General features: G+C 29.3%; 1 protein-coding gene across 1 annotated transcript in view; it reads right to left on the bottom strand.

Annotated features, from left to right (window-relative positions):
* LOC107065922 (uncharacterized) overlaps nucleotides 1–24,629 on the bottom strand; it is a 203,313-nt gene that overhangs the window by 133,192 nt on the left and 45,492 nt on the right. The window contains 2 exon segments of the mRNA XM_015320041.2: nucleotides 7,521–7,568; nucleotides 7,571–7,657. Of these exon segments, the coding sequence (XP_015175527.2) occupies nucleotides 7,521–7,568; nucleotides 7,571–7,657 (135 nt within the window).

Genomic DNA, 24,629 nt, shown 5'->3' with positions numbered 1-24,629 from the left:
TATACATTGTTATTATCATCCCTTTTGCGCAACGTTATTTTCGATATAATAAAATATCCGACAGAAAATTTGATACCACGAATATACCCAGTTTTTTTTTAAGTATAACGTCAACCAAAATATAATAATAAAAAAAAAAACTTGAAAGAAGAATAATACAAAAAACAAAATGAATAAAAAATAAAACCTTGAAAGTTGGTTAACGTCCGTGAACAACGATAGTCATAATCTTTTTTATTTATGTTTTTTTTTCTTGAAGAAAAAAGATATACCGTTGACAAAGATCATCATCGTCAAAAGATCGACGAAGAGAATGTTACCTGTTTTATTATTATTATTTTTTCTTAAAATAAAAAAAATAAAAAAAGACAAAGAACGACGATAAAAATAAAACGAATTGCGTACCTTTAATTTTACTGACCGAACTGAAAGTGAAAGGATCAAACGATCGTCCAATTAAAGCGCACTCCTGCGAGTTATCCTTCGTAAAGGAAAAGAAAAAAAAATATAATAAAAAAAAAAAGAATAAAATAAAAAAAAAATTGAAAGAACACGAAGAAGTTCATGGGAATAAGGGGGTAGTGGGGGTAGGAAGTTCTCCTTTTTTAATTTTATTTTATTTTTTATTTTTTAATTTCTTTTTTGTAGCTAAAGGATCTTGTTGTTCTCTCACGAGCATCGGTCCGAGGAATATATAAATTTTAACTGCTAGCAAACTGTGGTGGCTTCTCTTTAATGTCTCTGCCGAACAGTTTTGGTTTGAAAGTTTAGTGTCTTTCCTAGTAATACAACAACAACGATTCTTTTTCATGAAGCTCGTAATCGTGTAATCGTGGTTTCAAAAGTGAGAAATATCTTTTTCCAAGACGCGCAGTATTATTGGCGGCTTGTAATCAACCAAATTTCCTTCATAGTTGTGTGGTTCAGTCATTTTTTAATGCGTGAACGTAAAAATAAATCTTTTAACGTGTTCGAGAGGATAATCGGAAAAATTCAGGGGATTTCTTTTTTTTTTTTGTTATCTTACATCTTATTTGGAAGATCACTCAATCGAAGTGATTTTTAATATAATTATTTGTAATGTGTGTAAACAAAGAAATTCGCGATTGTCTTTGAATGATATTAAAAAAAAAAGCAAGTTAATATTATGCTTTCTTTTCTTTTTTTTTGAATTTAGAATTATTGATAGTTCAAATTAATTATAAAAGTTACTAAGATAAAAAAATAATTAATAATATCAGTTAATATTATAAAATATTTTGACGATTGGAAAAAAAAACATTAAACAACGATAAATAAAATTAATAATTTAAATTCCTATGTTATATGATATTTTTTTCATATTAAAAATGCAAACACACATACACAAAAATTACATAAAATATCTTTACAAAATTAAAGAAATAATTAGTTATGCAACGATAAATAATAATAATTTTATAACATTACCGAGTTAAACAAATATTTTATAATATTCTAAAAACAAAACTAGATCTGACGATATTTCACATACCCGTATATTAAAAAGAAAAAACCTGCAAAAAAAAAATTTTTAAATCTGCTGATACGACTGATTTTCAATCTACCCCTTTCTTTTCTTTTTTCTAAACTATTCTTTGAATAATTCAAGCAAATCCTCTCCTCCAATGAACAAACATCATCATCGTTCTTGCATGCATTAAAATAATATAACGCGCATGTTTTTCTTATGGTAGTCAAGAAATTCCACAAACGTGTATCTCAGTCTCTCACACACACAAACACACCACACACACTTTACTTTCTAGTTGTTGGTAAACGAATACATTTGAAGAAAAATCATCTTTAAAACGCAACACGTTCGATCGTTTTTAAAACATAAAATGAAAGAAGATAACACGATGGGTTAAGGGCCAGAAGTTGGAAGGAAACCAAAGGGGTTGGAAGGGTGAAGAGGAGTATGGAGAGAATGGGGGTTTGAAATAATCAGACAAGAATTCTCATCTAATCGACCGGTTAAAATATAATCATTTATCTGGTACCATTTTTATACACGGTAAATCGTAAAACTGATATCAAAGAGTAAAAGAGATAGAAATAGAAATGAAAAAGAAAAAAAAAGAATATAAAAGGGGGTTAATAATCTTTAAAGTTTGTTTATTTAGTAATAGTAATAGTAGTAGTAGTAAGAAAATATCGTGCGATAAAATACGACGAGAGTTGTAAAATTAAGATTCCCTTACGGATTTACTGGTATTGAATATTTATTAAGAAACGAATGACAATCTTAAATCCTGGTGTATCAAGAAACTGAACTAATTAAATCGTTAATTAAAAGCTGCAGGATGCGACTAAGAAAGAAAGAGAAAGAAAAAGAGAGAAAAGAGAGATGGAAACATAGAACGGTTGCTTCTGGGTATTAACCATTTTCACCATGGAGAAGGAAATAAGACGGCCAAGGCCTGTTAATTTATCGTAATCGTTCGGTGTGACTAAGTAAGTGAGCAGAAGCCTCGCAATATTCTTTATTAAAATATCCACCTCCTCCTTCTTCTACTTCTTCTTTCTTTCTCTCTCTTTCTATCTTTCTATCTTTCTTTCTCTTTTTTCTTTTTTTTTTTTTTTCAACCTTTCTTCATCACTTTGATTCTACACCGGTGAGACCTCCGACTGATATCCTGCTTCAGAGTGTAAAAAAAATAGAAAAAAATGAAGGAATATCAAAGAAATTAAAAAAAAAACAATACGTTTAAAATATCAAAAGAGAGAGAGAGAAAGAGAGAGAAGAAATATTAATATGTCTTTATAAAGATATTATTTCATTTAGATTTATATATCAGTAAATTTATATATTACTATTAGTATATAGTTACTATAATACCAAAATATATATTTGTATTATTTATATATTATTATTATTTAATGTATATAGTAATTTAATAATGTAATTTATATAGTATTATTTAATTTATAGAATATCTATATATATTAGTATTAGTATAGTTACTATAATACCAATATATATTGGTATTATTCATATATTATTATTATTTAATTTATATAGGTAATAGTAATTTAATAATGTAATTTATATAGTATTATTTCATTTATAGAATATTTATATATATTAGTGTTAATATAATTACTATAATACCAGTATAATATATATATAATTAATAATTTTTATTATAATATTAGAATAGATGTATAAATTATATAATACATAATTAATAATTAAATTACAATATATATTATAATTTATAAATGCCTTGTTAGGAATTGTATGTAAAAATTTTTAGCAAGAACCTTTTCTTTCGAATCGATAAATTTTTTTTGATATTATTATTATTTTCTTATATTATTATTATTTTTTTTTTTTTATTATTAGAGGATTATTATTTCGTTAAGATAAGTATTATTTGAATTAAAGTGATGGATGTAAACTTAGGATGATTCACAGAAAAACGAGGAATTAATCAAACGTTTAAGGAGGTTCAGTGATGGAGGGTCGAAAAGATTTACACACACACAAACATATACATGTATCATGTATGTGTACACATGTGAGAAGACTTTTGGTAAGAAGGAAAAGTCGTCACTTTTCGAAAAACTTTCTTCGTCATCGTTTCTTCCTCCCTTTATTCGTTCCTTTTTTTTTTCTTTTTTCTTGCTTCGATTAAACGAGTCGAGATATCACTTTCTGATGCGATTAGAATGACTGCGATTGGCTTGGACGAGCCCAGTATGTGTATCGATCGTATGTCACTCGAATGTTGTCGCTTATTCTACCGAAAAAAACCTTTTAACCCCCCTGTCCTTAATAGTTAGCTTTATTTTTGACACATACTACGAGATAAAACGAACTAAAGTAAGAGAATGAAACTAAGAGGTAGAGTACGAGATATTAATTAATAATAATATATAAATAATACTAATATATATTAGTATTATAGTACCTATACTAATACTAATATATAAATCTACTAATATATAAATCAAATAATAATTATTTATAAATAATACCAATATATATATATATATATATAACCGAGATAGAGAAAAATATTGGAACAAAGTGAAAATCTGATAGTATCGGTAATAGTAGTAGTAATAGTAGTAGTCAAGCCGGTTACTGTCAGTTTTAATCGAGTGTTCATTCCCACGTACTGAAGGACATCGGCTTTCGAGCCACTTCCTTTGCCAAACACGCCTACTACTAAATCCTTTAGTGAATTTGCTTCCTCTATCGTTCGTCGGGGCATTCAATTTTCTCGCTGACTGCCCTTTCCTACTATCTCTTTCTCACTCTCTCTCTCTCTCTCTCTCTCTCTCTCTCTCTCTCTCTCTCTCTCTCTCTCTCTCTCTCTCTCTCTCTCTCTCTCTTTGATTCTTTTTCATTTTCTCTTTGAAGTTTGGCGATATATTCCGTTGCTTCCTCGTATTTCCGGAAAGAAATAATCGCCAAAGTTATTTACCTCTTATCCTTCACCCCCTTACACTTTCACTCGTCTTCTTTGTTTCTGCAACACCCCCGTTTACCGCCCTTTTTTATCGGTAGCAAGATTTCCACCCCCCCCCTCTTCACCCTCATATATCAGATATTGTTATTCTTGTCTTGTTTTTGTTTTTATTTTATTTTATTTTATTTTAGCGAATACCTGTTGCCTCTACTATCCAATACCTTCCCCCCCTCCCTCCCTTTCACACACTCGACATTTTTGTTATAAATGAAGAAAAAGTAGAATCTTTTTATTTTTATTTTTATTTTTATTTTTATTTTTATATGTATATATGTATTATTGCATTTGTTAGGGGGTATTTAGTAAATAATACTATTTATAATGATATAATATATATAAAATATAAAAATAATTTGAAAAAAAAATGTTATATAATATATGTTATTATAAATTATATAATTTAATTAAAATTATAAATATAATAAATTTATATATAATAATAATAATATAAGTAAATATTAATTACAGTAATTATACACTATGCAAAATTAATAATAATTTCTTTTTTTCTGCATTTTCGTACCGTAAGAGGTAATGGGTTAAGGATGGGTTGAAGGTAAAAAAAAAATGTGTATCGAAAGGGTAAGGTACACACAAAAACACGTTGTTATCCGAACCAGTGGATAGAAGTGCAACAGTGCTATATAACACGAGCCAAGCTTTTCATCCAGGTCATATGTATACTACCCCCCTTTACCCCACTACCGATATATATATACATACCTGATAACGAGAGTTGCAAAAAAAAAAAAAGTCAGTGAGTGAGAGAGTGGTGGGAATGAGAAAAAAAGAAAAAAAAAATTGAAAGAATAACACTCACACACACGAAAGTATCAGTGTATAGGACGATGCACCACCCACCACCCACTCCTCTCCCTCTCCTAAAATGGATATTGAAAACGTATCTATATTTGGTGAGAGAATGGTAAAGTATACCCGGATATTGAAATATGTTTTCCACTAGCCCGTGTTTTTCGATCGATGAGATTTGTAGTCGGAACGGGCCAAACAAATCAGTGACTACCAAGACCCTGAGTGGCTACCTACTACTACTGCTATTACTATTACTATTATTATTACTACGTCATTCGAAACTGTTCTATGGCAAAAGAGAATATTGAAATTTTATAAAGATGTTCTACGAGGAGTTGGTATGTGGGTCTGAATTACTTTTGTGTACCATTTGAAAAATATTTTAAAGAATATAACGTCAAATATATGATCATGTTTTTATTATATATAATAAAATTTCTTTTTCATTGATTCGAAACAAATATAATAAAAATAATGATGTTAATATATAATGTTTAATAAATTAATTCGGTTTATACATATATATATAACTAATAAAATAATAAATATAAAATAATATAAATAATATAATAATAATATATATACATATAACTAAACTATATATTTATAGTATATTGTGTTTAACTATATTATAGTATTATAATATAACTATAGTTTATATTATAATATAAGCTTATTATTTATATATATATATATATATATATATATATATATATATATATATATATATATATATAATTTAATAATTAATAATTCAATTATATGACGATAAAATAAAACGCATAATATAAATAAAAAAACATAATATATTAAATCCTTGATCCTTTAATAATATAAGGAACAAATTACTCGTGAATCCGTCTAGGATCAGGTGCAAACGGTTGAAGCAAGCAAGCAAGCAAGCAAGCAAGCAGACAGTAGTCACCTGACGAAATCCCTAACGTTAGTGTTAGATGATACTACTAGTCCAGAGGTATGGGGTTGAATGGGGGGTGTGGGGGTGTAACGGGTTGGTCTTGGGAGATTTGTGGACACGAAGATGAGTATAGCTCGTAGGCTTTAGTCCGTGCAAACGGGCAAGTCGATCTGGTAGCTGGATTTGCGGGATCGATGGACCGGAAGCATGCAATGAGAGAGAGAGAGAGAGAGAGAGGGAGAGAAACAGGAATTGGCAGCATGAACAGCAACCAGCAAGTGTGAGAATGAATAAGAGACAATGTGTGTATGAGTGAGAGTGAGAAAGATAGATGGATCGATATCTCTCATGTGTATAGTCATCTAAACTAGTACCAACTACCTATCCTACACATAGTAAACCTAGCAACCCACGTGTACAAGGCGTGGTGCACACAGGTACACATAAATATATACACCTGGTAACATGTGTATTGGTGGTGACAACACGTGGCACCTAGAGAAGGTTCCTACTTACTATAAGCCGAAGATCAATGCATCGAAATTAACAGTTGCTTCCGATTTAGTAAGATTCATGATTTGATACGTGCATTCATCTCAGTTCAAAGATAACAGACAATTTTCCATTGTTCCTACCTTTGTTTTGTTGTTAAGATTTTAAGATTTTAATATTTGGTATGTAACTGAATTGTTTGTTTATTAATTGTTAAATTAATTTAATACGAATTATAAGGGTTAGAAATTAGTATACAGTACTTTTAGTATATTTAATTATATTAATATTACTTTAAATAATATTTATAATTAAATAATAAAATTTTATTATATTATAATAAATAATATAAAATATAATAATATATTATAAAAAATATTAAATTATATATAAATATATAAATTTATTTTTATATTTATTTATTTAATTAATATTATATAGAAGTAAATTATAATAAAATTATATATATTATTAATTAAATTACTAATAATTTTTATATATTGTTCAATTATACAAAACATGAGATTTTTAATTTTCAATGTAAATTTTTTCTTTTTAATCAAGCTTAAATTTGTATATAAAATGCGAGCAAAAAAAATGTTATACATAGTTAAAAAGTTCTAATAAAAATAATATAAAAAAAATTATTATATAACAATTGTGAATAACGTGACAAATAGCAACTTTGTTAGAATATTAAGATGAAGATAAAGATGAAGAAGAAGATAAAGGAGGAGAAGAAGAAGAAGAAGAATAATAATAATGAGAAATATATTTTGGTGGGTAGTAATAAGGCCTACCTTGGTCGAATACAAGGCAGCGGGTGGTCTTGGCAGCGAGTCCCGGGGCAGAGCGAACCTGTAGGCCGGGCCCAGCGACAGCCCCAGCCCCAGACCGAGCGCCTCCGCGCCGCATCGGCCCCCGAACACAGGCCCCACTAGAATCACCCATATAATATTAATAATCGTCATCTATTATGTGTTTAGAACGTTAATCTTCCAATATTTAATCTTTTTTTTTATATTTTTTTTTTTCAAATAAACAACAAGAGAAAGAGATATTATTATCATTATCATTATCATTATTATTATTATAAATAATAATTAATTATATTTGTATATATTTATTGTAAACAATTATACAACATTATAAAACACAACATTTATTGTATTGTATACAATTACACAACAGAACAATTATTATATTGTATACAATTATTATAGTATATTAATTAATTTATTATTTTATTAATCAAAATCTAAAAAAAATTATTATAGAATTATTTCATACATGTTAATGAAAATTAGGATTTTTTTTCTTTTTCTTTTTTTTGTTTTAATTTTCTCATTTACATTCTCTCTTTCTCTTTCTCTATTGCTCTCTCTTTATCTCTCCCGCCCTATTTTCATCTTTCTCTGTTAATATTTTTTTCATTTGTATATCGAACGAAATCAGGAAGCGCAGTTGTATTTTTATTTAAGTACTATTTGCAATTAATTTAGTTTTATTTTTATTTTTATTTTTAAATTTAAATTTTCGTGATGAAATTATTTTTGTATCAACTCATGAAAAAATTTTTCTTTTTTTTTTTTCAATAAATTTATGAAACAATTTATAGTAGTAAGTCGACCATAATTACAAGTATTATTAATCAAATTAATTAATAATTATAATATTGTTTAATTAAAATTGAACGATACCATTACCCTATCTAATGCAAAATCATTGTCCAAAATTTCATAGAAAAATTTGGTTCCATTTCTGCGTTTCCTGTGATAGTCAAATGCTTAAAAACAGAGAACGACGAGGTTCATGCACATAAAATGTTATAAATAAATATATATATTTATATTTATATATTTGATTTATATCTTCGAAAAAAAAATTGGATTATTAGTTTGGGAGAAAAAAGTGTAATTCGATCGTTAGCAGGTTTTAAAAAGGATTACGGATTAATTATTATTCATACAGCGTATATGAGACGTTTATCATTAAAAAAAAAAATAAAAATACCAATAAAAAAAAGAAAAAAGAAAAATTGCAATTATTTCGTTCATTTGAAAGAATACCTGATAATAATGATCGTGAAATATGGCATCGAATTAAATATTTCAAAATCCCATACTAAATAATGTATAAAAAAAAAACAACGAAGAAGAAGAACAAATAAAATAAAATATAAAAAGTGAGAAAAAGGGGTAGGGGAAAAGTGGGGGTGGGTAAAGATATTATCTCAAAAAATATGAAGTCAACTGTCCTTTTCTCTTCTGTTCACTCATCTCCATCTACCACCCCCAACTACTCCTACTTCTGATCTCATAGTAATCGTTTTGATCTCTCGATAAGCCGACGGCATCATCATTATAATGTCACTTTAATATTCATGTCATTAAGAGATGAATTCTGGACTATGTATGTGAGTTTATTGCTTTTTAGTTTGGAATCGGCACGTGCCTACTTGAACTATCATCAACTCACCCTTCATCGAAACCCCTTTTTTTTGTTTTGTTTTTTTTTTATATGAACACCACCCTTAATAAAATCTTTGTTATTTAAATGCTTTTTTTCTTTTGTCATATATATTAACAATTTATATTAATATTTATATATTTATTCCTTTTATTTTTTTTACATCATATTTAATAATACAATAAAAGGTTGCTATTTAGTTTTATTTCAAATTTTTATGAAAACATTTTATCGTCAAGGTTTTCAAACGATTGCAAAAACAAAAATAAAAGCAAAACATTTGAAATATTCAAATAAAGGATTTTTTTTTACATTTTTATTGTAGACAAATTAAAAATAATTTCAATTCGTTGAAACAAACTTAAGTTTACGAAAAATGTGACGATAAAACGAAGAATAAAATCTGCACGTCCTTTTTGAAAACAAACTTAATATTTTGTTATCCATTTCATTTCTAAAAAAAAAAAAAAAAAAATTATAAAAAAGAAAAAAGAAATAATAAAATACAGAGTAACATCTAATTTTAAGAAGTAATGACAGAAAACTTTATAGCAACGTGTTCGCATTTGAATATCCAAAGAAACGAAATATGAGGATCTTTAAAGATTGATATACATATATACATACATATATATATATTAAAAAGAGAATAAGAGAACGTGGCCAAAAAAAAAGGAAGAAAAGGTTGAATTTCTACCTACACGTTTCAAAGATCTCAAAGACGTACATACATACATACATATATAATAACATATATATATATATATATATATGTTCCAAGATGCTTTATTATACTTAGCTAGATAGGTAAAAGAACGTTTATATAGGAAAGAAGTGAGAAAGTAAGAAAAAAAGAGAAGAAAAATAAAAATAAAAAGAAGATGGTTAGATACAATGCTGACAAGAGCCCCATAATCTAAATTCATGTCCGTCGGATCCCTCGGAGGATAAGTATTTACCCGTAGCATAATGCCAGAGGCTTAACATACTTTTTTAAATTGCGCCTTTGAGATGCAGAACGAACAGATCTGAAATTCTCTCTCTCTCTCTCTCTCTCTCTCTCTGTCTCTCTCACTCTCTCTCACTCCCACTTTTTCTTTCATTCTTTTCATTTCTTTCTTTTCAAATTTTTTACTCGACGTTTTGCCTTTAGTAGCTTACACGCTGATTAAGACACCCGATACAATTAGGCGCCGAAAAGAAGCACAAAAGATGATGGCTTTGAGAAGATGAGGGTGGGTAGTGCTGGTTGTGGTAGGAAAAAGTAAAAAGGGAGGAGAGGGGTAAAGCCTCAGGCATTCTACATGCCTATGGTGAGATCGACTATAACGGGTGTTCCACTTGAAAATGAAAGAACAAAAAAAAGAAATATACCAAACGACTTCTAGAAAAGACCATTACTATAACTTACGAACGAGTAATAGTAGTAACTCAACGTATATAAACAAGAAATACGATTCACTGTAAACTTATTCCAAAGATAAAATGACCTGATCGACGTGAACGATCACTTCCGTTCTACTATATAACTACGTTCATGTCTCTTTATATATAAATGTATTATATACTATTTCTATGTATATATATATATATATATATATATATATATATATATATATATATATATTACGTTGAAAGTCAACATCGATAGACGTTTCGGTTTTGGTTATATTCACGTTTAATCGGAAAACATGTCGACGTTTATTAGCTTTTTTTCAATTCACTATAACACTATGTATCTTTCTATCTCTCTCTTACACATACACACATACACATATATATGTATATGTGTAAATATATAGATGGATAGTAGGTTTGATCATCATCGATCGACCATGACGACACATCAAGTTACATACACATCATATACTTGTCTTTATAGCAAAACTCGATAATAAACGTAAAACCAAAAACCCATATGGAAAATATTTTCTACATTTTGCTTCGTTAAAATCTTTCTTTATTATTATTATTGTTATTATTATTCTTATGATGATCATCATCGTAGTAATAGTAATCGTAGTTATAGTCCCTCAACTTTGTCGTCACGTTATCATCTTTGTCCGTGTTGCCATTACTACTATTATTATTATTATTATTATTAGTTTAATGTTGTCGTTTCTTCAAAGATATTTTATTTAAAAAAAAAAATGCGAAGTATATTGCTTGCATTCCATCGTTTATTATTGTAATTATCTAACAGAAAGTTCGTAGCTCGTTAAATGTCATACTAAGTTTTATAATTTGTATCGAAATAGTATGCGTGTGTGTTTGTGTGTGAGAGAAAGAAATTAAAAAAAAAGAAAAAAAAATAGGAGATAGAAATAGAAAGGGTACTATTACTCCTATTCGATAAACAGTGACAGCTGGCACACATCGAGAATGAATATTGGAAAACCGAAGAAGAAATCTACGCTCGTACGTTTCTTTTTGTTTAACGAGCAACAACTCTGATTTTACGCTAAAGGATTTTAGTTATTAGCTTTATTACAGGCTCGTTAAAGATCTCAGAGAGGGAGGGGAGAGGGTAAAAAGAAAGAAAAAAAAAATGATTAGCTCGTAAATAAGTTCAAAAACTTGTTCGACAGCGTGTACGCGTGTGTCTTTGTAAAAAAAAAAAAAAAAAAAAAAAAAACCCATTGCAAGCAACGACAATTTCTTTTCTCCATAAATTTTTCTTTTTTATTTATTAGAAACTAACATAAGTAGCACTTAAAGTGTTTATTATCTTATCGAATGTTTGAAATTCCTTTGCATAATTTACGAATTAAAAAACTTTCATTTTTATATTCAATTTTCTATAAAGTATTTTTTTTTCATTTTCTAATAAAAAAATCTCTACTTTTGGTTACTTCAAAAAGAGAAAATTCATTTCTTTTTTCAATAATAAATATTTTAAAATTAATTTATCGGAAAACTTTAAGCAGATAATGTAGATAAATAATTTTTTTCACTGATATAACAAAAAACGTTAACCTGTATACAATATTAACTGTAATTATAATATTACAAGGACACATCACTCGATAGATAGTTAAGGCAAGGGATGGAAAGGTAGGGTATGGAAGGGCAGGGTAGGGCAGGGCAGGGCAGACCAGGGCAGGGCAGGGTTGGTCCGGACCGTACCGGACCGGACCGGACCATACGTCAATTACACGATTTCAAGCGAAATATCGTAATACGAGGAATCCAAATACTAAATTAATTAATTTACTCGAAATCGTTTTGCGAATGAATTAATGATTCTCGCAGATACATTCCCGCAGAAATTAGTATCGCTAAATAATATAATAATAATAATTATTATTATTATTATAACAACATAAAAACAATAATAATAATAATAATAATAATAATAATAATAATAGCAAGACAACAACAACAACAATCATCATCATCATCATCGACAAATATAGCAAAATAACGATGATGATAATGATAACGATGAAATAATAATCGTTTCCTGTTTAAATTTCTAGTCACATTGGTAGAATAATTGTAAAGATAGATGATCGAGTTGATACTGACGATAATTACTTCAAACCGATCAAAAATGTAAACGATATTGTTAATTTTACATAAACTATTTGGATGATATCGAGGAACATTGAAAATACAAAATAAAAAAAAAATAAAAAGATACAGACAGTAGATCAAATAGTGTAGTCATATTTTAAATGGGACACCTTGTAGATGAGGAAAGAAAAAAAACCGATGAGTAAAGGCGTAACGAATTGCATGAGTTTCGTTTTCTGTTGACAGACAAATAATAATAATAATAATAATAATAATAATAATAATAATAATAATAATAATAATAATAATAAGTAACCAATGGTTCTTCTTTCAATTTTTCTTACCATAACTAAACTACTATTCTGAGTTAGGCTACCAGTGATACACCTTTTATATTGTAAAATATAATATATAAATTTTAATAATAATATTAATTAGTAAATAATTGTTTAATAAATACAATTAATTAGATATAATATTGATAATAATATTTATATTATATTGTAATAATATGTATATTTATATTTATTATATATATATATATATATATATATATATTGTATATTATAATATATTTATAAAAATAATATTATATAAAATAATATAATATAGTATAATATAATAGTATTCTATATTTATATCTTTTTTCACTAATATTATTATTATTATTTTTATTATTATTATTATTATTATTATTATTATTATTATTATTAATATTTATTTATTTATTTGCAAATGTTATTTGTTTATTTTCACTGAGATGATCAATATGATTTTTTCTTTCAAATAATTGTATACAAAATAATTCAATGTGGTTTGATTTTAAATAGTCAAATGATATACACATTTGAATTACTATGATACTATAGTTTTAGAAAATCGTTAACTTATGTTAGAAGATTATCATGAATAATAACATTTGGTTTTGCTTGGAACGTAGAATAAACGACGTTTATCGTGCTCTAACTTGACTCTAATCGTTCTTTACGAAGGAGACATGGCAAACTGGCGAACGATCTGCTAACCTACCTCTTTAAACACGACTATAACGCATCTTAATTATGCGAGGAAAAGAAAGGAAAAAAAAAACATACCAGGAAAAAAAATGTGATGACGTTTTGTTATAACTATAAATACAAGGATACTCGTAAAATTAAACGTTAAGCCACATTTATTCTATACAAGGTGCTTGAATAATCGCAAAACATTCACGTATTATACGTATGTGCGAATTTTCACACATATGCATAGATATTTGTATTTAACTACTTAGACGTATGACATAAACGTGCAGAATCTTTTTTTTTTCTTTTTTTTTTTCCTATCGTTCATGGTAATTAGATTATATTCGCCAATATCATCATGGTCGTTAAATTTTTTCAAAATTGGTTTCGCAATAATTTTTTTCTGTTTTAAAAATGATCGAAAATGTTTCACGATCATTTATTTATTTATCCCTTAAATATAAATATTTTCAAATTAATCAAATTATTTCAGATTTTGTTTGGAGTGGATTTGATAGTTTGGATTTTTAATTATTTATTTATATATTTATAACAATAATTTCTATTTCGATTTAAAAAATTCTTTTTAACGATTTATTATACTATATTTTTTTAAATAAAATTTATCTAAATAGATAATAATCTAGAAAAGCAGTATTATAATAATAATAATTCAGACAAATATCGTAAAATATTAAATAAATAATATTTAATCGTAAATTTTCGTTAATAATAAGTTAACTTAATTACGTTCGAGTATATAAAACAAAAAAAATAAAATAAAACAAGTTGAGAGTAAGTTAATACTTGAAATAAATAAATACGAGTATCTTAACTCTCCCCGAAAAAGGCGAGATGGTTTCTTCTTCTTCTTCTTCTTCTTCCTCTTCAATACGAAATAAAATAAAAGAAAAGAAAAGAACAGAACATAAATTTAAAAAAAAAAAAATCTCAAACAGACATATCTCGATAGAGATGTCTCGTTTCCCACGTAATGGAGAAACTTCTTTTTTATTTCTTGTCGTGAGTATCTCACCAACGAGAACTAAACTAATCGATAATCGAGGGGGAAGGAGGAAGTATAGGATTTTCTTTTGATCGATAGTTACATGTGATAGATAACGATAGTAATACACCCAGAAATAAACAAAAACAAAAATAAAAAGAAAATAAAAGGAAAGAAAGGAAAGGAAAGATTGAGTTAACTAACTAAATAAAATAAAAAAATTAAAATAAAGAAAATAAAAAAGAAAAGATTGTATTATCTAACTAAATAATAAATAAAATAAAATATAAAGAAAGAAAATAAAGAAAGTAAAGGTTGAATTAACTAACTAAATAACAAAATTAAAATAACAAAAATAAGAAAGCAAAGATTGAGTTACGTAACTAAATAAAATAAAATAAAATAAAATAAAAAATAAAAAAGCAAAGGTTGAGTTACCCAACTAAATAAAAAATAAACTAAAAAAAAATAAAATAGTAAAGATTGAGTTAGCTTACTAAGAAAATAAAATAATAAAAAAAAATAAAGAAGGATTACTATAATATCGTGGGTATTATCCAAAAGGGGTAGATCAATACGATCATAGATCTTAGGAAGGATCTACATGAATGAACGTACCCATCGAAGTATCGGAAGCAAGATGACGGTAAAAGGACCAAACGAGGAAACACAAATAAAACAAAATAAATAAAGAAATCAAAAGAGAGAAACAGAAAGATAGAAAGAGGAAGAAAGAGAGAGACATATCGAGAGCCATAGAAGGAAGATCAAGGAGAAAAGTATCTCATGCGATAGCACTGATCGCGTCCGAACAGCTGACAGTCGATCTTTGCGATCTTAATCTGGTCCTTGGTTGTTCGCAAGAACAACGAAACGTTCCTGCTACTGTTCCTGCTACTGCTACTGCTAGCTACTACTACACTTTACAAAAGTATAAGATACCTTTACTTACTTGGCAAAAGCTAAAAGTAAGAGAGTAAGAAAAAAAAGAAAGAATAAAAAAAATCGTTGAATCTCGATCGAAAGGAGGATGAGAGGAGAATCCGTCTGTCGGTCCCGTCGACGGCGGTCCAGACCAACCGACCGGATCAAGATACCCTGAATAATTCATTGCGAGAAACAGGACTACTCTCTTGACTCGAGTTGTAGTCAACAAGAGAGAGACAACAACACACGGAAAGAAATAAAGATAGACAAAGATAGATAGAGAAAGATGTTTCCTCTCTGTTTGCACTTTCCTACCCTACCGCTCACCCTCACCCCAACCCTCACCCTAACCATCATCTTCATCTTCATCCTCATCCTCATACTCATCCTCATACCTCATACTCATACCTCATACTCATACACTCATTCTCATACTCAAACTCATACATGTACTTGTACTCATATTCGTACTCTGACTCAAACTCATACACTCATATTCATATTCTTACTCATACTCATACTGATCCTCATATTCATACTCATACTCAAACTCATACATTCATCCTCATACTCATACTCATACCTTACACTCATATTCGTACTAATACTTCATACTCATACTATCTCTCTTTCTCTCTCACACATACTGTCACTTTTTCCAATCTACAACACACCCTTTTTCAAGTTTATTTCATACTTTTTTTTATAGTACATTTTCATTTTGATAAATGTACGAGTTAACTGAATAGAAATCACTTAATTTTCTCTACTCTTCCATCTTCTTCGATAGATTCCTCCTTTTTTTTTCTTTTCAACAGAAAGAAACAGAGTCAGAGTGAGTGAAAAAGTGAGAGAGAGAGAGAGAGAGAGAGAGAGAGAGAGAAAGATCTTGTTTCCTTGGAGAAGAGAAAATACCATGTACGTTATTCTCAAGGAGATCTTTCACGGTTCGGATAACGAGACGTATGGTCAACGAGATCGGTCTGTCCTCGAGACGACGAGTGACGAGTATCGTTGACGAGATACATGGGGGACAAACATACAAAGGTGGTGTTAGTGATGGTGGTGAGATGGTGATGGTGGTGGTGGTACGGTAAGCATATGACGAAGAACCAAAAGAATAGAAAATGCCAGACTCACTCACTCTGTGTGTGTGTGTATGTTGTGTTGTGTGTGTGTTCCTATGAGAGATGCGAACTGGATTGGGTTGCAACGAGTTAACCGGCTCGCTACTTCCCGTGAGATCCTGCCTTTCATCTTTCATACAACATTTCCTTAAAGGTACACTAGAGAATTATACTATATTTACCCCCACCTCCTACCCTTCAACCTACAAACACTGACTGAATCCTATAATCTATGATCTTATTTAAACCCTAGTGTAAAAAGAGTACCAAGTGGTAAGGTACAAAGTAGATATTGTAAAAACTACACTAAGATAAGTAAAAAAATGTCCAGTTAACATAGACCATAAAATAAAACCTTTCTATACGTAAATTACCATTTATTATAGTCTAAATAATTTTATTATAAAAACAAAAATAGATTGTAACCAATATCAAGTTATCAATTGTCATATCATTTATCATCCAACATAAAATTATCCGAATTATTCAATTATCCTGTCAAAGATAAATCTAAAAAATTGCAAAGTATACTTCGATTCAAAAAAAATAAAAGAAAATAAAGAAGGTGTATAAAAAATTCATCAATCGGTCAATCGAAATGAAAATCTAGTTGGTTACTCGACCAAAAAAAAAATTAAAATAAAAAAAAATATGAACAAGTAGTAGTAATAATAAATGTGAAGAGAAATAGAGAATTGAATGAGAAAACATACGGAGAGGGAGGGGGATTGAGGGGTTGTTCTTGTGACGAGCCTGTTTGGGACGATAATCGACGTCGATTTTCAACGTAGTAGTAGCCAACAGCAGCAGCAGCAGTAGCAGCAGCAGCCGGCGTGTATCGATTGTGGAAAGACTAATGGCCACCGCGGTTAACCGTATTATCCCACAGCGGAAGTTCGCCATTTGAAACGGGAACATAAATAGCGTTGGCCATCGAATCGTCCACTTCAATATTAGTTTAATAATCGCGGATACACGATCGGCTTGGTAACAAACTTTACAGGCCGCGATTCTTCCCGTTAATTTCAAATTCAACTAAACGTTAAATGAGGTAAATTGGAATAGAAACAAAACAAAAAAATTATTACTAGCTCGTATAGTTCGTATTTTGTTAATTTGTTTAAAAATATAGCATATAGTTGTCAAAGAATTTTTTTGACGATCAGATAAACTTTAGAGGTCACGATTTTTTCCCTTAATTTAAAATTCAACTAAACGTTAAATAGGAAAACTGGAATAGGGACAAAATAAAAAATTATTTTTAGCTAGTAAGGTTCATATTTTTTGTTAGTTTGTTTAATATATAAATTAAATAAATTTTATAATTATTAATCAATTATAAAAATAAATAAAACACATACTTTCCAAAGAATTTTTTAAACGGTCAGGTAAACCAATAAAAAAAAAAATAAAAGTACAACTACGAAGTTTAAAGAAAAAAAAGAAGAAAAAAGAGGCCGTTCAAGATTCTTTATTAATTTTATAACTTTTTCATAAAGTAACAAGATTGCTGTTGCTGCTACTTGGGGATCGAGGGATTGATATACTCGTGCATAGTTTACTGATTCTCCTATCTTATTTTCTTTTTTTTTATCTTTCAACAAAGTAGTCTGAACCTCTACGTAGTTTATTCGCTTTTGGTAAAAATTCCAAAGATTTTTTAGCATCGGACCATCCTCCTTGCTATCTCCCACCTGCCTCCTCCTACCTTCACCGTCTTTGTCCTGTTGAAATCACGAAACTTGAGGGAGGAAGGGAGGGAGGAAGAGGGACGATCGAGATTGCCACCCGAAGAAGGGCCTCCAACAGAAACTCTTGGGTACCATCGAGAGTATATGCCCCCAAACTTTCTCAGGGCGTTCAAGTTTCATAGTGGTTGATATTTCATACAGAGTTGGGTAACTGGGTACCCCTTTCGTTGAGACCCTGTGTCCACTCTCTGTACCTTGCCCTAACGTCCTCCTCACCTATATTGTTCAAGTATTATCATACTTTCTCTCTCTCTCTCTCTCTTTGGTGTACTCAACACCCTCCACCACGTATTTGTTACCCCATTGAGCAAAAGTGTGGTTTCGCGTCCGGTTCGAATGTTTCGTAAGGCTTCCTTCAATTCTTCTTCTTCTTTTTTTACACTTTTGGAAATCTTATTATTGGTGTCATCGAGCAGTTCGAGAGTTACTTTCACCAATATCAAAATATGTCATGGACATTGATACAAATATGAGCAAGATGTTTTAATAACAGGTGATTCGTAACAGGTTGAGATTAAAAAAAAAGATTTATTGTTATCCTGAGTTTTGGTTAACTTTTTGGAACATGGCGGGATTAAAAGTATCCCCCTACCACCTTTTTGATGCTCATGTAATGTATCAATTGGAACATTTTTTATCCCACCTCGAAATATTACTGCAATAGCTACATATTTCTTCAAAAAATTGATGTATATAATACGCAACACATAGGGTTATTTAATTATTTGAAATCCTGTACTACAAAGAAGTTAATTAGATCAATTTGATAGGGGTGTCCTTCCCCTATCAAGTGAAAGAAATTCACTTGGAAACGTATCATTAACGTCTTCGAAAGTTTTCGATAGGATCGCTCGGATCTCGGGGAACTCGAACAAACGACACAACAGTGGGTTGGTACCACCAACTCGTAAAAAAGCATCCAACAGTTTCCAAGAGTAGAGTTAGGGAAGGGGGTTAGAAGTTAACGTAAGAGAAAAATACGAAGGAAGTGGATTCAAGAAGAAGAGACAGAAGCCTGACTATATATATGTATGTGTTTTTGTGTGTGTATACACACGTTGGTTGTCCTATTTTGCATTAAACTCGCATTCCGTGGCGAACGATTAAGACTTAAGAGGAACCGCTTGTCCGGTTGGGTGAGAGAGTCAACGGGAAGAGTCCGAACGAATGAATGTTCTCATTGTCCTACCCGTGAGAAACAAACGGCACGCGCTTCTTTCACAAACGTAAATTCGATATAATTAAATAAAACCTTGTATCGTTTACTTGGGGATCTCTGCCACCTATTCGAGTTACTGCAAGAAATAAAAAGAAAATACTAAAATATATATCTTTATATATAAAAATTCAGTGTCACATTGTTTTGGTTTCCAATGAACTTTGAAACTACTGAAACTGATTCTTAACAAAAATTTTTTGTATTTTGTGTAATTTCTTTTTAACTTAGTACAATAAGATAGTTTTTATAGCGATTATTTGTTAATTTTTATTGCTAATTTAAAGGATTTATTTATTTAGAGGTTATCTAAGTCTCTAGGTTCTGAAATTTTTTCAATAGATGGTGTTGCATTGCAATACAATTATTTCACGTTTTTTTTCAGATTTTCATACAACTTAATTAACCTTAGTTTATATATTTTTTCGTTTATTATTATTTTATGTGTTGTTATAATTTACTAAATAATTTAAAATTATATTAAATCAACATTTTTATAATAGGATAGTTTTTATCGCGATTATTTGTTATTTTTTATTGTTAATTTAAAGGATTTATAATATAAAGGTTATTTAGATCTTTAGGTACTAAAAATTTTCAATAAATGGTGTTGTATTACAATTCAATTATCTCACGTATTTTTCAGATGTACATATGACAAAACTAACCTCACTTTTTATATTTTTTTTTTTTTTAGTATTATTATTATTAAATAATTTAGAATTATATGAAATCAACATTTTATAACAAATATATATATATATAAGAAAACAACATGAGAAAAAAATGAGATAAATAAAAGGAATAAAATGAAATGAATTCCAAAGAAAAAGAGAAAGAGAAAGAGAATGGGTTTTGAGATACCAAATAAACACAAAATCGATTGAATGAGAGAGAAGAACAATCGATTGTTTCACATTCGATACGATCAGCCGAGTTACCCCATCGATGCAGTAAATCGACGATGCTAATCTCGAACTATAAGCGAAGTTTAAGTTGGGATTCGTGTTGAGAAGAAAGGGGGACGCCCTCTCCCACCCCCACTGATTCGTGTAAGAATTCAATATAAATATATGCAAACCTTTAAAAAGGTATTTTGAGAAAGTCGGTGTCTCGGTGTGTCTTTTCTTTTTATTGTTGGTATTACTTTTCACGATTACTGAATAACCCTTTTTCTTTTTTTACCTGTATACTATACACACGTACACCTGTATATCTGTTAACGTGAAAGTAAAGAGAATAAAAAAGGAAAAAAGAGAGAGAGATGAGAGAATGTGTCATTTGATCGAAGATGAGAAGCCGTAGAAAGATGCGGTGATTTTTCATTCGTGATATCGAAAAAATTCACGATTCTTATAAAAAAATTTGGTATCTTAAAAGTAGATAAAGATAATCTTTAATCTTTAATGTTATAAATGTTTTTTATGATTTGTTACATCTTTCTAAATTACTGATTTACTTTATTCGATGATTTCAGGTGCCTTCTATCAAAACTCGAACATTTAATATTATATTATTTATATTTTTTGCTTTTCTTTTTGTTTTTATATTTAAATATACTTTTTAATTGCAAGTAAAAACATTCGACACTTAGAATGAAACAACCTAGTTTTTCGTGTAACTATTTATTTTATTTATAGAAATTTAATAAAAACGTGTAAAATAATTGTATCCTATCAAAAATGACACAACTTGTACATAGTATTGCAAAACAGATTAAAAGGAAAAATAATTAAAAAAAATATAGAAAGAAACTTTGGTAAAAAAAAAAAAAAAAAAAGTCGCGGTTGAAAAGTCAAATTATTGTGTTTATCGGAAGGGGAAGAATTAAAACAAAAAAAAAAATAAAAAAAACATCGCACTAATTTTACACGAGCTATAATCCTTCCCATAGACTAGAGAGAAAGAAAGGATTGTTGGAAAGAGAAGGTGGTGGAAGTTTGGTCGTTTATGTCTCTTTCGTGCAGATCGGAAGAAAAAGAAACGTGTAGGGGGTTGTTGTCGGTTAAACGAAGGGAGAGAAAGAGAGAAAACGAGGGTCGAATGCCCTGCCCTATCGGAATTATTCCGACCAGTCATCGGGACTTATGCTACTTATGGGATTACATAGGTATTAGCTTTCGAGAGCTTGTTCTCTACCGTTTTGCCGAAAGAGAGATATATCCGTGATAAAGCCCGGTCACCAGGTACTTTCTACCTAGATTATATATATACATATATCTATCAATGTGTGTATAAACGTATACGAGCGTGTGTATATGTGTTAGACGAGAACATTCGTGAAAGATAGAAATGGCAAGTTAAACGTAACGCAAGCACATTTTCTCGTTTTCACATGTTCTCCCCCAACTCACCCCTTTTCTTAATTTTCAACTCTTTCCAAGTATCTTACTTTCATTCATGTCTTTTTTTTTGGGGGGGGGAGAAATTCTTATATTCGATCACTATGTGTGTACTAGAAACGTTCACAATTGTTTTGTGTAGGAAGAAAATTTAATTTAAAAGAAAAATATTAATTTAACCCCTTTGGGTAGATATTTATTTAAAAATTACTTTGAAATGTTATAATAATTTTAAATTAATATTAAATATAATAATAATTTATATTAATATAAAAATTACTTATTACTTTGAAATAAATCAGAATGAACTAGTAGTTAAATTTCGTTTCATGATTAGAAAAATATTTTCTTGAGAAAATAAGATTGAAATAATAGAATAATTACATAGAAAACACAAAATAATATTGAAACAATAATAAAATTAAGATCACAAAATAATATTGAAATGATAAAAGAAATAAATAAAAAACACAAAATAAGAAAATAAAAAAGAAAAGAAAGTGAAAAAGAGAGAAAGAGAAGGAAAGATTTAAGGGTAAGAAAATCGATTAGTCGGTTCGCGTGGCAAAAGAATCTTAGCGACGTGAATAAGAAAAAGACGAAAGGAAAAAATACTAAGAGAAAGAAAGAGAAAGAGAGAGAGAGAGAGAGATGGTTTCAAGGAGAGACTACTTAAAAAATCTCAACGTTTAATGTGCGTGCGCGAAGGAATTTTTTTCGGCACGGATTCTCCTCGTTTTGCCTTTAACGAGGAGGAATCCTCACCCCCACACCTACACCCTCACCCACACCCTCGATCCGTTAAACACTCGGTTGAACGTGGCCCGCTGGTATATATAAAAAGAGGCCCTTTTCCACCCTCTCTTTTCGAAAGAGAGAAAGAGTAAAAGATAGAAAGAGAGAAAGGGAGAAGGGGAGAGGGGAGGAGGGGTGGATGGTGGTGGTGGTTCGTTGCTCTTCTTGCCGTCTGCTCGTTCTACTAGCTCTCGGAATCTTTTCCCTGTAATTAATTTAAGAGGGCTCGCTTGAGTTACTACATCTATCTTTCTCTCTCTCTTTCTCTCTCTTTCTCTCTCTTTCTCTCTTTATCTATCTATCTTCTTCTCACTCAAGTCAGATGGGTGAATCTTCTTCGGGTAAAACTCGCTAAGAGTCTCGTGGCATCTCGCGGATCACCGAGAAAACGAGAGGAGGGTTGCTTCTTATACTCTCTTTCGTTATTTTCAACCCCCCCTTCTTCACCCTTCACCCTTACCCTAACTCCTCTACCTTTCCTTATTCCTCTCTAAATTCTACTGGAATTATTTTCCTCATTTTGCTCTCTCTCTCTCTCTCTCTCTCTATCTATCTATCTTACTATTTTTTTTCTAATGTTCAAATCGATTCAATTGCTCAAAATTATTTAATATTTTTTTGGAATATTATATTCTGATGATAAGAGAGAGAGAGATAGAGGAATAATTTTTGTTTTTTAAATTTAAATATAAATAAATTACTTTAACATTGTTTTTATTTTATTATATAATATTTAATATTTAATATTTAATTATTATATAATATTATTTTGTTGAGAGGGTGTTGGAAATATTTTTATTAATTTTCTATGCATTCCTTAGCATTGATAGGTCAAATTAGTGTTCATTATATTCTTATACACAATTTGACGAATTCAATTAATTATTAATTTTACATATGACAAATTAAAAATAGAAAATCAGTATACTTGTTTTATATCAACTTTTGCAAATCATTGAAATCTATTGCAATCTTTTTTTGCAAAAATAATTAAATAAAAGTTAATTTTTATCTAACCCTATGTAAGTTCCACAATTATATTTAATTTATTAATAATAAATTATTATAAATACTTTAATAAACAGTTTAATAAATAGTTTTGTTTTTGTATTTCATCAACTCGAAATTTATCTACCTGTTGTCTTCCTTTCCCTTTTTCTTCTCTCTCTTTCTAATTTGAAACTTGACTTGATTCTTTAATACTTTATTAAATCTTCTTCTTTTCGTTTTGTTTTTGTTTTTCATTATAGGTATTTAACAATTTTTATCTATCTTATTTCAAACCCTTATTCGTTCTCTCCTTTCTCGCGTGGTTGATCGTCGTCGTCATTCGTTCGTTCATTCATTCGCAACGACGGAAATGGTTTTCCACTTGGGAAACATCAAAGAAGGATAAAACTTAACTCGAGTCATCGCCCGTTTTACGAATACGATCTAAATCTCTCTCTCTCTCTCTCTCTCTCTCTCTCCACACACACACACAACACACACACACACACAAACGCACACATATTTACTCACTCACTTTTTCCATTTCTCAAATTCGTTTTATTTTTTTTAATTTATTTCAATTGTCAAGCGTTATTATGAGTATAATCAATTATTTAATCAATTAACTTAATTTTTGTGTGCAGGTAAATGGATTTAAGAAAAAAGGGGGTGGTTAAAATAAACGTATTGTACACAAGTATAGAATTCAATCGTAGTTCGCAAAACGCAAGTAAGCGGTTTTTAAAAAAGATCGAAACGGCTCTCT

This window comes from Polistes dominula, unplaced genomic scaffold (assembly GCF_049000335.1).
Source record: "Polistes dominula isolate Pdom_NZ unplaced genomic scaffold, Pdom_raw_medaka contig_77, whole genome shotgun sequence".
NCBI classification, from domain to species: Eukaryota; Metazoa; Arthropoda; class Insecta; order Hymenoptera; family Vespidae; genus Polistes; species Polistes dominula.
This window is presented reverse-complemented; position numbering and strand designations above follow the sequence as displayed.